We start from the raw sequence: 17,817 nt of genomic DNA, 5'->3' as shown, positions 1-17,817 counted from the left end.
TGAGACTGGAGACCCCTCATCAACTTCTGCGGGGGTGGGGGGGGGGGGCATCACTTTACGTTACTCCACTGCAGGAGTAATGTATTTTTATTGGGACAGTTTCTCAGCGGATTGATGTACATTGAGACTTTCTCTTCTTTTGTATTGCTCTTTAGCAATGTTGATCCTATTACTGTATTACCTGTAATTATTTGAGCATCTGGAGTGTTATCTATTTATCATGACTAATTGAAATTTTCTTATATTGTACAATTTTTTTATGCTTTGATGATGAAATATATTCGATCCATCAAATAAACTTTGGGACAGTATGGAGAGTTCTAAACAAGAAGTCTGTGCTTTTAATGGGCAGTACTGACATTTCTCAACCAGGTTTTCTGCTTTATAATGACATTGTTCTGTCACGTCTCACCTAGAATCCTGTATTACTGGCCAGAAACTGTACTTCTCCATAGGGTTGCTGTATTTTCATGAATTTTCCACGTATGGACATGAATGTGAAGAAGATGTGAACACATAGGTGCACTGCACTATTGTGATGAATAAGAGTTGAACAATGCTAGTGAAATACTTCAGTGGATTCATGCATCCAATGGAGAAATCCGTGTGTGCTTTGAAGGTCATAGGCTTGAGTCCCAAGGGACAGACTCAGCCTTTCATCCTTAGATGCCCCATTGTGGTTCAAGTGAAGTTGTCAACTGGCCTTATGCTCACATCGTTATCCATTCCAAATTATCAGGAAACGTCATTGTGCATGCTGGGACTTGTAGTTTTGTTTATTTGTTTTATAGCCACAAACAACTATGGGTATCCCTCTTCCTAAATAAGACTAACGTGCATCTCAACGCGCATCCACTGGCTTTAGGAAAAAATAAAAATACATATGTTTTTTTCTATATAAAACCCTCACCCACTCTTATATTGGCATGCTTCATCATCGTGTTCACCTTGGCCCCTAAAAGTCAGGATGGGTTCAACCATATTTCAGAGAGCACTTCTGGTATTGTAGTGACCGGGGTAAGCTATATATAATAAAAATGTCTCGTCCACGCCAAGGTTTTTTATGGTGCGGGTGGGCACAAAATCAAATCAATATTTAGGGAAATGAAGGGTATAATGGTCCTATGACCCTCGCTGTTTCAACTCGTTCCTGCCCCAACTCTGTGGCCATAAAAGGTCCAGGGCATTCATCAGGGCGGGTTCTATAAGCTTTCACTGCCCCAGTGATGACCTGTAAATCTGTTTTCACTGCAGCATGCAATCCGGATTAGCATGAGCGGAGAGTGATTTACCGGTCTGATCGATGTGTGGTACCAGATCGAGTGATGTATGGTACCCTTGTGGGTATATTGTCATACCCCTCGCGGGTGGAGGGAGATTTGTCCCTCTAGTCACATAGTCATCAAGGGTCCCAAAACTGCCCATATACCTGTTCAGTATTGCACTCTCCCAGCTTTCTGAACAGATTTCTTTTTCCTAAAGCAGATCGATGTCTGTGGGATGCATGTTAGTCTTGTTTAGGCAGAGAGATACCCTTATTTGCTGCTGGCTCACGTTTTGGAAAAGGGTCTCCCTCCCATCTGGTTGGAGGTCCTCTCCTCAGGTTCTCCCACACTGTTGATTAAATAAATATTTAGACCTAAACCAGAAAGTTTCAAGATGCAGAGTCCTGTTGGATACATAGCCAATACTGGATAAATGTAGCCTTCAAGACATGGGCCAGTTGACAGCTCTGTTTAAGCATAGCATGAAAAACAAGTCATATTTAACATGGCTGCTACTCCATATTAGTTAGAAGAAAAGTTCCGAAGCTTATGTTGTTGCTCTGCCGCATTCTCAATATATTCAGTCCCAGTCTATTTGCATCATTCCCAACATCTTCCTCCTTCAAATTCGGATTATAAGTGTGAATATATTGGTGGAAATGATGCCTTTCCTTCGCCCTACCATTGGACTGTTGACTGGTTAAAACACCATTGATCCCACCCTCAAGTTATTTTTCTGGCATATACAACTGCCAAAATATGACCCTTAAGCACTACAAGGTCACCCCAGCACCAAACGTTGTCCATAGCAAAGCGCTTCGACTCACCACCACCTTAAGAACCTCAAAGAAACCCAACCACATCATTTTAGATCCCCTCATTTTAGTTGTATGAAGTAAATCGAATGAAAGCCACCATTGCCCTCCAACACATCCTAGATTTTTCTGCTTTTTTCAGTTTTAGCTCCTGAAGACCCCCACCACCACTCGTCTGGTCCTTTCTTAGTTCCAGTGCTCTCCTTTGGATCACGAGAATATACACTGAACAGAGCCGAAGGAGAGCACAGACTATTGCGCCTTCTAGGTTCTTGGCTGTACTACTATCTGGATAAACCTAGTGGGAATTCCATGTGTGACCTGCACATCACATGCTGAACTCAGGAACTGTCAACTCATACTTTCATGCTTCGGTGATAAACAAGCCTGTATCGTTGAGTTGAGTAAAACCAACACCTAGGGGCATATTTATGAGTGAGGTTGTGTCCCGCTTGCACCATGCAACATGGTGCATGTACGATAAAAGCCCAAAATCCGATTTATTGAAGTTATCCAAAGCCACGTTGCGTGGCCGTGAGTGGCTTGATAAATCCAGCGATTTACCAGGATGGCGTTTCATTGGTGTTGAATGAGTGTTCTCATGCAACATCCATGGATTTTGACGCATTCCTAGATTTACCAAAAGTGTCAGACCAGGGAATATTCAAAATGCTAGGCCTTCCCAGATGAGGCGTTACAAGCAGTATTTCTCCACGTTACTTCCTATTTCTGTTGCCTTCTGCAGCACACATAGAAAGAGGAAAACGCCTCAGCGTGGACAAGAGAGCAAGAAGAGAAAGATAGGAAATCAGTGACAAAGGAGAAAACAAGAATGAAAAATAACCTGTAATAGTGTTAGAAAGAGATATGATATGTTATGTGGTGGAAGAAAGAGGAGTGAGGTGGCAGGCTGAAGGTGCAGCTACCCCACCATTTGGCAGCACCAGCCGTGGCCTCCTAACAGAAACCCTATTCCCCTAAACTTATATGTTTACAGTTAAGCTGTGGGTGCATTGTGGTCCATGTGGGATGCATAATCGTGAAAGCCTCTTGTGGTCAACTCCACAGATCAAAACTATTAATCACACAGATAAAGAGCTGCGAAATTCTCATGTATTTTTCCATAGCTCTATTAAATTTATCACAAGCAGAGTCATTCTTTCTGAAGTTCTGGATTTCCCCGACTGTATGAGAGCTCTGATCTTTGAATTTCGATCAGAGAGATGAATGTCATTGGCTAAGGGAGTGAGATAGCAGCTCAGTGCAGCCTGTCCCGCTTCCGGTCAGGCCTAGCCCCGGGGTGTACGGTTCCACCTGACGCTTAACCTCTCGCACGGTGTCACTGGGCTAAGCGGAGTCTAGTAGTGACGCGGCACTTGCGCTCAGAACCCTGGCACTATAGCTTTTCTGTCACAAATTATTTATTGCTTTCTCTTAACATCTCTTTGTCTGCACCACCTGCAGACCTTGCGGTCACGTGCGGCTGGGTGGAATCGATAATCTAACACAGGCCACGTGACACTTCGGGCCTAGGTCTAAGGAGACTGCAAATTAGAATGGACAGGAGGGAGGGAAAAAGGAGATGATGAAAGCGTGACACTGACGCAAGAGACGGAGAGATACAGCAAACTAGGGAAGGGAAGCAAATCTGCTAAAAAAGACAAAATAATCTAAAAAATCAGGCCTGGCAAAAAAATGTATGCGCCTGTATAATTTGTGAAATTTAAGGAGTTTATACAATGTGAATTTCATAACATTTTGAGACGTTAATGGGGAAAACCTTTTCACCGTTTTTGGCCCGCAAAGAGTGGGTTGTTCATAAAATATTTAGCACAAGATATTTCGTTTTTCAACTGCTATTTTTTGTGATTTTAATCCCGAAGTATGTTCTCCTGTACAGATTTCACGTGAGATGTGTGCATGTGAATTTTGCTGAAATGCAATTTCTTTGGAAACCTTCATTAACGATGGCAAACAGGTTTCGAAGGGGCTTTGACTTCGTTTGGTGGGGTCAGGGGCGGAGATAGCAATAGTGCAAAAGTGCAGTGGCACCAAGGGCCAGGGGTGTCAGGTGCCCTCTGGACCCTAATTATGACTGTAATGTGTGCATGAATTTCCCACTTGTTCTATCTAATCAGAGGACAGATAGGAGTACAGCCCTTGTACTATCAATCATTCATCCTGTGTAGGCATAAACAACAGTTACATCTGCAGGCAGGGCCGGACAGGCCGTACTGGGCATCGGGCGTTTTCCCAGGCGGCTGGAAGGGTGGGGGCCAGTTGTGCAGTGGTGGGGACAGTTTTGTTTCTGGGGGCTTGCAGCGGTACTGCAGTATCGGCCACAGTAACAAAAGCAGCAGTGCTTCACACTTGCGCCCTCCTCCCGCCCACCAGGGGCTGGTCCGACAACATTTCCAGGGCTGCTTTGAGTTCCTAGTCCAGGCCTGTCTGCAGGCTAACAACTGAGGCAAGATGTCTCTCTTTCTGAAGGGTCTGGCACTGATTCCTGCATCCTAGGCATAACCCTTCCGCTGGCCAATTGAGCTCTTTTTCTAGATAAATATTGCACCCATCAAATTCCAGGTAATTCACAGACTGCAAGAAACAGCCATAGGCCTTTTGTTCCCTGGCTAGAATGCTTCATGCTAAAAAATTATTTTGAGCTGCTGGTAGCTCTCCGGCTTCTTAGAAGTAGCTCTCCTGTGTGCAGCCTACCCTACTAAAGTAGAAACATTGGCTTGGCTGAATTAATGAACATATCCCAAAATAGAAAATTCCGAGATAAAATGGGTGTATTTTCAGAACTGTTAAGGTGATGTTTGGAAATAAATGGGTGAATATCCAAACTATACATGAAGCTTATATTTGAGGGATAAATCATGCTGAGCTGGGGAGAAGTATTACTAACATTATTAACTTGATGCCAGGAGCATTGCATCTATGGCTGTTATTTATTACCCACGCAGAGGCAATCCATATTGACAAAACATTTTTACACCACTGCTGGCAACCCTGCTTGATGAACTGAAGTGATCACTGCTCAAAATCTTGCAAAGGGTGGACACTAAGGTAATACTGTCTGGTTACATTACTGATAATAGTAGCTCAGGTTTTTTTTCATTGAATAAGTAGATCTTTCTACAGAAAAAAGGTTGAAGAGCCCTGTGCTAAACATATTATATCCTGGTTGACCATTTAGGTTTAGCTAAGGATTCCTATGGCTTTGCCGTTGCTTCTCAAACCCGTAATTATATACAGTCTTAAGTACTGATTTTTTAAAACCATATATATCTTTAGCTTTTTCTTCTTTCATCAGGCATTTTCGTGTGTTTTTATTTTTATCACTGACACGTGGCACAGCATCTTTGTTTAATTTTTTGTGAAATTTCTTCACTGGCTGAGAAGCAGCCATGTTGTCAGAATCTTATTAGTTTGCAAGAATTATGTACAGTGTTTGCCATCACTAGTGGAAATGAGGTTATGGTAGAGAATAGTGATTTGTGCTGGAGATATCCTGCCATCAGAGGGAACTAGGACTGTGAAAGCATGATCGTTGGGTTGGATGGCTAGATTAGGTCTCCGACCATTAAGCTTTGCTTATGGCTCCATGTCACCACCATCCTATTCTCAGTTTTTCTTTTATGAACTATTATGATCTAGAAATTTAGCACACTTAAACTGCTTCAGGTGACCCCGAACCACAAGAAGAACCAGAGTTGTTAAATTTAATCCCAGGAATGGCTCCTAATGTCTCTAAGGACAAGAGGTCATCTGGTAAATGAATCCTCTGTTGCTGAATAGAGAAGACAGGTGTATGTGGCAGCGGCTTTAGCACCGCAGGCCAGGGTCGAGGCTCCCAGAGCGGCTACATGAGTACTAGGTCTTGGTAAAATTGTAATTACATTAGCAAAATTCTTGAATTTCATGTTAAATGTAATTCACAACATTTATGAAAAATGTGTATTACACAATTAAATTTTACTATTTTTCATTAAGTATGGACCTTGTTTAAAAAAGTCTTGCAACAAACCAGTGAAAGACTGGGCCGCACAGAAAAAGTCTCACCGAGAGACAGTCTCCTGCTGGTGTCCCGCAAGATTTTTTAATACAAGTGTCCCTCACTTAAAAAAAAGTCACAAGAGATACCGGCAAACCACATTTCTGCCTTTCAGAGCAATTTTGAATAATTTAATGATATTTTCATAGAATTTCACAACATTTTGAGAAACAAATTAGGCAGTTGCACTCACCCCTACAACATTAGCCTGCTCACATTCTACCCTCTACACCCATGCCTATATAAGCTTTTTGCTTTAGCCGCGAGGTGTAGGATGAATACATTAAACTACTTGTGGAAAACAACTCTTACAACTGAATGGTCCCAAGATATGATCTTGAAGGAAGGTGCAGGTGTACGAAGAACTCAGAAAAGATCTATTTGTTGTGAACCTGACAAGCACATAAAAAGAAGGCAACCAGGCAGCAAGGCTAGCTTCACATAAAAGGGAAGTGGAGACAATGAATCACATCCTGTTGTACTGCTGAATTGGTATCAATGTCTACAAAAGGTTGTCTCATGGAACTATAGAAAACTCACTTCCATATGGTTGAACACCTTTAAACCACCATCTTGGCAGTCCTGCGCATACCCGCTTGTTAAAGTGGACACCACGGCACTGGCCGAGCCCTGGTGGTGCTAATCAGGCAACGTGTGTACTGGCAGTCTTAGTTTTCTGTCTTTTACTTCACATGTTTGTGGAAGAAACATTATACTTTCTGGCAATGGCTTCGTCCAAAGATGGGGAGCGGGACATTGGAGTAGGGGGGAGAACACAGGGAAATTTTGAAAGATATTCCTGGGTAAGCAGCAAAAAAAGTTGTTGTGCTTTAAACTTGAAGCCTCTAAGTGTCTGCCAAGGGTCAGCAGTTTGACAAAACACAAAGCCAAGCCATTGTTAGGGAAGCCTAGGTTGTCATGGTGATATTATAACTTGACGGTGAATCATTGACGTGGTGAATGTACAATTGCGCTGAGAGAATTCCATAAGTTCACTGTGCCCTTCAAAAAATGCCAGTAAGAGGCGCGGTAGTTTTAAGGAGATCCTGCTTTTTCTGGAAGGTAGCGGTGAAGGCGCTAGAAAAACCAGACATGAATTCATGCTGCCCGTGCAGTCAGACTTGTAGTAGAGAACGGGTTCTGTTAAAGATTAGGAAGGTGCTGTTAGAAGATGCTTTGTTAGAAGGTGGGTGCCTCACATTTTCGATCTACTAATGTATGAATGGGGTCCTAAATCTCAATCTACTCATATATAAATCAGGTGCCTCTTCTGGATCTACGCATATAAATTAGATTTTTCTTCTGGATCTACTCCTATGTATAAATTAGGTGCTCAGTCCAGCTCTACTCTGATGTATAAATGAGGTTCTTCTCAAATGATGGCCAATTTTATAACTTTAATTCTGATCCAGAACAATCAGCTTTCCCTGTGATGTTTGTATATCGGTGTTAAGCTACTAAATTACTCGTTCCACTAAACTTTCCCTTCTGCTTCAGGTTGTTTTCTTGTTTTCATCATTCCTACCAATTTGCTCGTCTATACCACGCAATTCGAATAGTAGACGCATGGTATTTGGATCTTTGGTTCTAGTGAGAACTTTTGTATGTATCACACAGTGAACTTCAACATAACCACACAACAAAAAGACAAAAGTTGCAATATAAGAAAAATGCTAAATTGGTTCATGGATTCTCCCGGAGGCAACGAAGTTCACATTTTCTTAAGCTTACTTACTTGAGCAGACAAGCTTAATGTTGTCTGCATAATAACGTGACCACGGAAAAAGCATGCCTACTCAAGCACACCGTTAGCTCCTTCCTCTGTAGCTGTGTTTGCGTTGTTTCAGGCTTTTAGGTCCAAGAGTTCAAAATAAATGCAGATAAAGATGCAAACTCAGGTTTCTCCCAATGACTCTTGTGTGTTTGCACAGGCATAGAGGACATTAATGCTCTTTATAGTTCATTGACCAAACCTAAGAAAAAGTGAAACTCGCAGTTGCTTGATAGATTAGGGCTCAAAAGACAAGAAAACCCAAGACAATCAAAATCACTCCAAACTCTCGATTTGAAGAGTTTTTGATTCATTTGATTGATAAATTCCCCTACCTGCCCAACTTGCAAGTCTCATTGAACCTGGCTTGGATGCTATAAGGACGTTTGCGTCAACTAGAAAATTCTGCATTGACTGGCAAAAGTGTAGACCAGCAGGACAGGTGAACAGTTTCCAAAAGCCTCTCCAAAATGGAAACTTCAGGTCTCTTCTGTAATGAGGTTAATGATCTTCTTAGGAAATATTAGGAGGGGTCATCATTCAGATGAGATGTTTTTCCTGTACATTTACTCTTAACCTTCAAAGGTCTGATGCACTCGATGAAAGGAGGACTGTGATTAGGAATGGATATGAAGCTTTTCCATCAAATAAGGTCGTATGAAAGATATGATAGACTGACGGATGGATAATTGTAGAAACATACATTTAGAAAGACAGACTGATGGATGGATATTTATAGAAATATACATTTAGAAGTTAGATGGATAGATAGATAGATAGATTGATCGATAGATAGATAGATAGATGGATAGATAGATAGATAGATAGATAGATAGATAGATAGATAGATAGATAGATAGATAGATAGATAGATAGATAGATAGATAGATAGATAGATAGATAGATAGATAGATAGATAGATAGATAGATAGATAGATAGATAGATAGATGACTTGTTGGATACAGTCTTTAGATTCTATACCCACCACAATGGCTTATTGTCTTGAATTTACCAAACTCTTCCAGGAAATCATACAGCAGAACTCTAATGTTAATCTCAAAACATTAATAATAGGAGATTCCTCTACTGGCAAACATACCTTGTGTCCAAACCAGTGAACCTGTAAAATGCATGTGTGAGGTGTGAGTACAAACTATTTGAAGTTTTAACCTGTTCTTCTCATTCCTTTTGTAGGATCATCAGAACGAAAGTCCAGCAGCCCTTCCACCCAACGCCCGATGGGAGCGGCACCCCAGTCAGCGCGCCTGGCCACACCATTGGTAAGGAGCACTCAAAAAGTGCGATTTGGCAGAGTTCGGCATGTAAGGTGTCTTGTTTGCACTTTTAAATGTGTTAGCCATGCAGCAGAACAGTGAGCCCTGCAGCAGAACAGCGGTCGCCATATTTGTCCATGTGACACTTTTGACATGGGGAATGTAGCTATATAGCTAATAGTTTACACCTCAGAATAAACTATAGAGTACGGAATTTCCTGCACGAGGCAACTGTATAAGTGTGCTCTACACTTTGCACATGTTAACCTATTAACTGGCTAAACAAAGCGCTTCTATGGCTGCTGTGTTTGTCTGTGACTTGCGAGGTCATGGCTGTTAACCTGCCCAGACCTGTGACCTATGACCTGTGCCCAGAGGAGGCCATTGGGCATAGGGGACACTGCTCTCATAGGTACAGTGAGCCTTGCTACTGCACCCTGGCGCCAAAGAGTGTTCCTGATCCTTTTAGTCTAACCACAAGGTAATAAGAAGGGGTTTCATGGGGTGGTCATGTGACAGGAAGTTGAAACAGGCTACATTCAACTAAACAGGAAGTCCACCGATGTAGCACCCCTCCCACTCTGTGTGTGCTTATCCAACTACAAAAGACACACAAAACAGTAGTTCTTTCTACAGTTTGTGTGTTTTTTTTAATTAGAAATTGTTATTAGGGGTTACAATGGGTTCAACAAAACACAAGTATGCAACATGTTACAAACCCACAAACATCAAATAGACTCTACGAGCACAAAGCAGATGAAACAAACAGGATAGCGGTTATGGTAGCTAAATATGTGTGCATTCTGCCCAAAGCACCTGGTACAAATAGGGCAGTGTTTATAGTCTCTGCAACAGCTTGTCCAGCCTGTCCAGCCAGATGAAACAATCGTTGGAAAAGCCAACAGGTCTGGCCTTGGCAAACAAGTAAATGTTTTTGTTTTTTCAAACATGCCATATACAGAAACAAATGATAAAGAAAATATATATATATACATAAAGAAAAGAGTTCCAGCCATCCAAGCCCTGGCACTGGTGTACATTCCTTTTATGGAAGATGTGCTCATGTGATCATGAAAAATGCTGTCACTCATAGTGGAAGACAGCCAATAGCTGAAGTGGGCTGAACCATTGCCCAGTGCTGAATGTTGTGGGTGGCTGAACTAAAATGTGAATGACTGTGAATGAAGATGGATGACAGATGGCTTCTGTATGTATGTATGTATCTTCACAATCCATTGTATATTAGTATTGTACAGCGCTTTATACTACTGTAGTGGTCGCAAAGCTCTGTTCTCGATAGTCACGAGAGCCAGACTCCCCCACCCCCAAAAATGTCCGTGGGTACTTGATAAAATTGGTCTGACCATACTAGGAAAACCCAGTAATTGGCTTCATGCTGTGATCTTCTACGCAGTAGATCAGCGGCTATGTTTTGCAGTAGTTGGGCTTCTTAAGCAAAGCGCCCAGGGCATCAAACTCAGTGTAACATGCACAGCACTGTTTATTGCACTCAGGCAACAAGTCCCTTTTAATTTGGTCTAGCAAATTTACACTGCTAATCTCGGGTGGGGGGAGGCAGAATGTAGGAGACTTAATTGAAAAAAGTAATTGTTGCTGTAGTGATTTAAAAAAAAGGATGCAGATGCCACTGAGCCCTTCCAGCATTGGGTCTTTCTTCCCCAGGCTAGGAGGGGGCATGTGAGTGTGTGCACCCTATAATATCATGTTGCACCCCCAGGGAACAGCCATGGTCTTCATCATACAAGCTACATTCTTTTTTTGTAGGAAGTATCTCCTCTTGAACTTTTTTTTATTTTCTCACTGTTGCGCGGTTATGTTTTTCTTAGTGGTGGGTGGTGGTTTATCGGTCTAGTCAATTTGTCAATATCTTCATCTCGCATTAAATTGTTGTGATGGGTAGGAGAGTGTAGTTTGACAGATCTGTTGCTCTTTTTCTCTCACTCTCTGCCTGACCTTCCCCTTCTCTCTCTTTTTATCATTGTATCACCCTCACTCTTTGTTGCATTCTCTCTCTCTGCTCCTCATTCATTTAGCCTTTGTTGTCTGTCTCTATGCTTCTCAAACCTCCTTATTTATCTCTCTCCCACTCCCGACCTCTTTCAATATCTCTTCCTCTCTTTCTCTTGATCTTGCTTCTCTTACACCCTTCTGTCTTTCTCTCACTGTCTCTTTCGAGGAGGCAGAGAGTTTCATGACTTTGTACCCCTAAAACCATTGGCATTCATGATGGAGATGAGCACGTGCCACTTGTATTTGTAGCTAGATGCAGGTTTCATTCAACAAACAGTACAGCTTACTAGTTACTAGAACATTGGGAGCCGAGTCGAGTGGCTCAGTGAACTAATGCATCTACTGCAGGGGCCTGTGTTTGACCTCATGGTCACATGTTCAAATCCCGGCGAGTCCACTCAGCGTTTCATCCATCTGAGGTCGATAAAATGAGTACTATTGAGTTGGGTAACAACAAACTTCTATTATTCAGCACCAAGATACCCGTAGTGGTGCACGTGCGCTTTACAATTACACATTCATGTTATGTTAGGAAGTCATTGAAATTTCAGCCCACCACAAAAGATGCCTGGATCTCCAGCAGGGGAGGTATGGGAATTATGGAAGTGGTGGGGCGCCTAGAAGTGCAAAAACACTATACAGCGCTCTGCCTCGGGCATTGTCAACCCCTGGGCCAGGCTTTCAGATCACACACATACACCTAAACAAGCACGCAGGAATACAAGCAGACATACATATACACATAGTTGCAAGCATGCACACAAAGACAGTCACACAGATATACACATGCACTCCCAGGCACACAGACAAACACACAGTCAGGAGTTTAAACACAACAACATATCTGTGGCAGGCACATGATTTTCGACTCCCCTGTCCATCTGCAGCACACCACACCAGAGGCAGACCCAGGAGCTTCCACCCAATCAGAAGCTGGAATAGTGTTGAAAGTACTGAGGTAGGCCTTTTTTCTCTATTCCAACCTCTGATAGGGCAAAAGGTCATGTGATTGACAAGCCCTGAAGCTCCATTATCTGACAGGTACTAGGAAGAAGGGGTCCCAGTGTGAAATAGAACTAATTAACACACAATTAAATAATACTTATACAGTTGATGGGACTACAGTGTTTTAATTCACAAAGTAGACATAGCTAGGATATAGTATCCAACATTTCTCATTATATGACGGTTGATTGGTGCCCAAGAGAAGGGGAGGTGATAAAGTGAGGTTTGTGCAGGTAGGGAGAAGTGACCATAAAAACAGACAGTTATCTGAAACACTGAAACTTTACTTGAAATGTACATAGGAACATAAATCAAGTTAATCGATTGAGCAACACATGCCCCAAATAGTTCATCAATGTCACGATTGCGGAGAGAGGGGCTGGAAAGCAGGGACTGGTTGTTGACGTTTCGACCCACTATTATGCAGGAATTAGTGGAAGCCTTGCGGCGGGGTCTTCATCAGGACGGGTGTGGGGCTATCAACCTATCTGATTGGCGCTCATCATCTTAATTAGACCTTCTGGGATAGTCCATGAAAGGGTTGAAAATACACATGAATAGTGGCCAAGCACGTTAGGGCGGGAATCAGAGATGGCCCGGGGACGTTAGGTGCTGGAAACTCGGGGATCGGAGGTGTCCGTGTGAATCAGAGTCGTCCCCATTGGGTTACGAGGAGTGGCGATTGAATCGGACCGCATCCGCGTGGAGAGTGAATCCGACCAGCGTCTCCGCGTTCGAGTCAGGAGTGCCATTATCTGACAGGCTGCACTGCATGACACTAGAGAGGTATGTCGGATATGTACTGTGTCTGTGTGATGCCGTGCTGTAGCAGCCCCCCTCCCCCGACACATAAGAAACACAGACAGTGGAGCCCTCTTCTACAGGCAAGATAATATTACAGCTTTTATATGCAAACAAACGATCAGTGAGATGGGTTGCTTACGAGTAAAAGCTGTAAGATGCCAAGCAGAAGTGGCAGAGTGGGCAGGGCGTTGACGCCCTGGCACCCCTCGGGGCAGCCGCTACTGACCACCAGAATAAAAAAGGAAGTCATCAATAGTAGGTAGATGTCTCTGATTGACTATGGTTAAAGGCTATTGTTTGTTTTCACTTAAAGTTGATAGAAGCATTACCTGAATGGAATGGAATGATTCACGTTCAGCAATTGTTACAAAGGTTGCAGACGTATTACCTGGACTGGCTGCTATGGTTCATATTCAGCAATAGTTATAAATGTTACAGAAGTATTACTGGAATTACATACTATGTCTAACATTGAGCAACTTCAGCAACAGATAAGGATGTATGACATTACAACGCATGCTTTTACATCGCATGCTTTTACAACGCGGTTTTTACGACGCATACCATTACAACGCATAGTGCTTTGGGGCGCTGGATAGTGAATAGTTTAATTTACTATTCCAACTCCAGTCCCCGTGGATAGTAGGGAAGATGTTGGACAGTAAATTAAACCTATTCCCTATCCTAGAGCGCCCCCCAGCGCAATGCGTTGTAATGGTTTGCGTTGTAAGCCCCCCAGCGCAATGCGTTGTAATGGTTTGCGTTGTAAAAGTTGTGTCGTAAAGGCACTGCGTGGTAAAAGTTGCGTTGTAAAGGATGTTTCCCGATAAAAAAGGGTACAGAAGCATTACTTGAATAGGATGCTATGTTTTTGGTTTCAACAACAGTTATAAAGGTACCAAAGTATTACCTGAATAGGACACTATGTTTCTCATGCATCAATGGTAATAAAGCTCAAATAAGTATTGCCTGAATAGGATCTAATCTTTCAAATTCAGCAATGGTTTTCAAATGATTAATCCAGCGTGCTCAGTACCCTGAAACCTTTGAAGCAAGATAGGCGCTACAGACGTACTGATGGAAGACATTGGGGAATCTGATGAATTATCCATTTTCAATCATGTGAGAATTGAAAAAACATTGTTTCATATAAAGTAATGGAATTGGGATATACTTGTTATTTATTTGACACCTTTATGTAGCGAATCAGCCTCAAAAGGAGAATTAAAGCACCTTCCAAGAAACTTAATGGAGTAGATCACAAACAACATCACATTTCTAAAGGATATTTTAATACTTTTGATAGCAGTTCCTGAAACTTGTTAAGAACACAAGACATTGATAGACATTAGGAGGACACAAAATGTGTAGTTTATTCTAGAATGGAGGAGAGCAAATTCATTCAGATAGTGGAGAAGGAGGTGCGTTCTAGGTCTTTTTGTGATGTCAGAAGGGTGAATTTAGTTTTAGTTCAAGAGGGAAAGAGATCCAAGCAAAGGTCGCAGCTTCAGAGAAGACTCTCTGTGCAAGAGAGGTTTTGAGTTTAGTTACTGTGAGCTGTAGGTATGTTTGAATTCTGAGGCCTGTTTTGTCCCTTGAAATAGGGAAGAGATTGGCTAAGTATTGTGACAGTGCATAATGGTAGCTTGATCGTTGCTGGTGAGGGTAGCAATGAAGATCTCTCAGAACTGGCATGATCTGACAGAATTTTCTTGACAGTATAGCCAAACGAGGATTGTGTCATTTTATTGTAATGTGATTTAGTAATGCTACTAACGTTTAAAAACGTCTCATCCTTCATCTGTGTGGCTCACTACTCGTCATCAGCCCCTTTGTTATGTTTTGGCCAAGAGAAGAATATATCTCTAGATTAATTTCGAAAATGCAATTTTAGGAGGTCTTTAGCAATATCTAGAAACAAAAGAAATGGTGAAGTTGCAGCTTTGACTAGTCGCCCCACATGGACAATTGGCCGGAGCCACAGGCATCACGTGATCTCAGGAACTACTTCCTAGCATCATACATGATCTCATGCTTGGCGTTGCAAGTTACATCATTCATGACATCATTGATGACGTCACCACTTATATATTTTATCATAGAGGCACCAATATTGCCACAGTACTCCAAACATAAACTATGGCATCAAGGATCTGCAAACCGCAATGGTCGGTCTATGATATATTTGATAGATTAACTGCTAGATCAATTAACTAATATAAAAGATTCATATTGCAGATCCATCCACTTGCAGCCATAGTATGGGTAGGTTTGTCCAGTCTGGTAAACATGGACTGAACTGCTTTCCTTGTCTGTGTCATAACTGGTGACACACCATTCTTTATAAAAAAAATAACCCCCTTTTGCTTAATGCACAGTCCACAGTAATGACCATGCATATAAAGTGATTGGATAGTTATGGGTGATGTCATGAATGTCACTTTTAAAGTCACAGTTGAAGATCAGTGTGGTAAATGGGGCACAATATAAGGATGGTACGCTTTTCATAACATGATCTCTCGCAAGCTAACATCCTGTGCAGACTATGGTACAGCCTTATTGTTAATTCACACATAGACCTACATGAGCGTAGATGTGCAAGCGGGGAAGGCCGCTGGGCCTGAGTAGGGCATTGTCAGTATTCTCATGTACGGTACAGAGTGGAACCATCCTACGGTGGGATAAACTGAGTAATGCAATGTTCAGGGAGGCGTACTGCCGCTAGTGGTATGCTGCTCACCTCATGGCCATCTTTTTTTTTCCCTTTTTCATTTTGTCCAGTTCCCAACACAGCGTCCCCTCCCGTATCCAGCGCCGCCAACGATCCAGTGGGCTCCTACTCCATTAACGGGATCCTGGGCATCCCGCGATCCAACGGCGAGAAGAGGAAACGCGATGAAGGTAGGGCAGAAGAGCGATCCTCACCCTTCCCTTTTTTTTTTTTTATCCTTTGTCACCTGTGAACAGGCTCTGATTTCAGGCTCCGGCATTCCAGCTGCTCTGAGGCCAGATCATTTTTAGCAGCAAGGGCTGGTTCCACGCACCATACTGCTGCCTGGGAGGTTCTTCTTCCCGAGTCTTTAATGACAGTGTCCTGTTTCCAGACACCTGATCAGGGGGCAGGGCCGGGGCACCCACCGGTGGAGCTAACTTAACACTGTTCTCTGCTGGAACGAACTGTAACCAAACTCAGAGGCAGCCTGTGCCCTAGAACTGAACTGTGGGCAAGCTAGGTTATCCCTACAAGAACGTGAGAGCTCTGGCGATATTTTGTTTTATTTGCAAAAAAGTGATGTCTCAACAGAGACTGTGTTGAGCTTAAGTAGAAAATGGCCCTAAAGCAGGCATATTCTCCTCGAACCCCTTTCCTGCTAGTATTTCACATGGCTTTGGGTTTTCCTTCACATTCTGTTTCACACAAGATAGCAGAAGGTCAATTTCATAATATTTTGTGTGCTTTTGTGAATATGTGCATAGTTTTGTAAAAAGCTCACTATCTTCCATTAGCTCCCAGGAGGTGTGAAACATAGATGTATGAACCTGGGGCCATGGTAGATTTTCAGGATAGCCGGTGTCTATGTAAATGACAGCCTTTCAGGTGCATTGTATTTAAAGTTTTCTAATCTGAATATCCTAAATATATAGCATGGATCCTACCCTCCATGACTTACATGGACCCCCCCCCTGTGCCCTTATCAGGCTAAATGTCCCTTGTTTAGCAGTTAATGTTTTCAGTTTAGGATTAATTCACTACAAAAAGATTCAAAGACGTGAGAGGCATAGGGTTAGCATAGGATTAACGATAAACCGAGCCGTGCTGTACATAAATGCCAAATCCAGCTGGTGACATAGAAAACGGACACATGATTCTGCCAGTGCCACCCAGACGCCCATGAGGCCCAGCTTTTGGAGAGCTTTGTTTCTATGATAAATTGTTTCGATACAAAGCTTCAGCGGGATGGGGTGGGGGTTGCGGGGGAGGCAGGGTGATCTCAGGCAACTTATATTTTATACGGTACATTTAAAGGGTGGTTATAGACTATTGGCTTAGTCACCATAACATGAGATTGTTTGGTTTCAAAATCTAGCCAAACAGTTGATGGCTTAGAGAAAAAGACACGAAAATTCTATTTTGTTTGCATTTCCGTCATTGTTCTCTGTACTTTAATATATCTGTGCTTTGCTTTTGGGGGCATTTTCATTGCATTGTGTCTTTCCACCCTTTTTTTTTCATTTGACTCTCTTTTTGGATATTTGCCTTGCTCTTCTTTCTCAAGTACTCTGCTTCTGATGGTTTTTTCCAGTCTTTTTGTAGGTTGTATTTGACATGAACTGGCATTTTTTTCTAGTTTTCGGTAGGACAGTTTCTTTTGCTTTTTTTCTTGCATTTTCCACATTTTCCTTGTGCCACACTTGACCTTTTCATTGGATTGTCTTTCACTACTGTGCTTTCACCGTCTTTTTTCAGTTTTCATTGACTTGTCATTTTGTTCTACATTATTACCGGGGTTTCTTTTTCTTTGACTATATCTTGTTTGGGTCTTTTCTCAGGAATTTCTGTCTTTTTTTAGGGCAATGTCTTTTTCAATGCTACTCTTCATTCCTTATTAAGTATTTTGCTTGACCTGTGAGTTTTTCTTTCGCCATCAAATGTTCTCTCCTTTCCCTGAACTATCTCATTTTTTGTCCTTTGATTGAATTATATCTTTTTTGTCTTTTACACAGATTATTTTCACCCTTTGCACCAACCTTGGTATTTTGATTAGACATTTTGTTTACTTTGTAATTCTTGGA

The 17,817-nt window shown here is 42.2% G+C and overlaps 1 protein-coding gene across 7 annotated transcripts in view; it reads left to right on the top strand.

Moving 5' to 3' along the window:
- Positions 1-17,817, top strand: part of PAX2 (paired box 2) — a 127,879-nt gene that overhangs the window by 35,351 nt on the left and 74,711 nt on the right. For all 7 annotated transcript variants that reach the window (XM_078643054.1, XM_078643058.1, XM_078643059.1 and 4 more), the window contains exons 4-5: positions 9,104-9,189; positions 15,805-15,924. In XM_078643054.1, the coding sequence (XP_078499180.1) occupies positions 9,104-9,189; positions 15,805-15,924 (206 nt within the window). The remainder of the gene's footprint in view (positions 1-9,103; positions 9,190-15,804; positions 15,925-17,817) is intronic.

Source organism: Lissotriton helveticus, chromosome 5_1 (genome assembly GCF_964261635.1).
Source record: "Lissotriton helveticus chromosome 5_1, aLisHel1.1, whole genome shotgun sequence".
Classification (NCBI taxonomy): domain Eukaryota; kingdom Metazoa; phylum Chordata; class Amphibia; order Caudata; family Salamandridae; genus Lissotriton; species Lissotriton helveticus.
The sequence above is the reverse complement of the archived record's forward strand: the minus strand, read 5'-3'. Positions and strand labels throughout refer to the sequence as shown.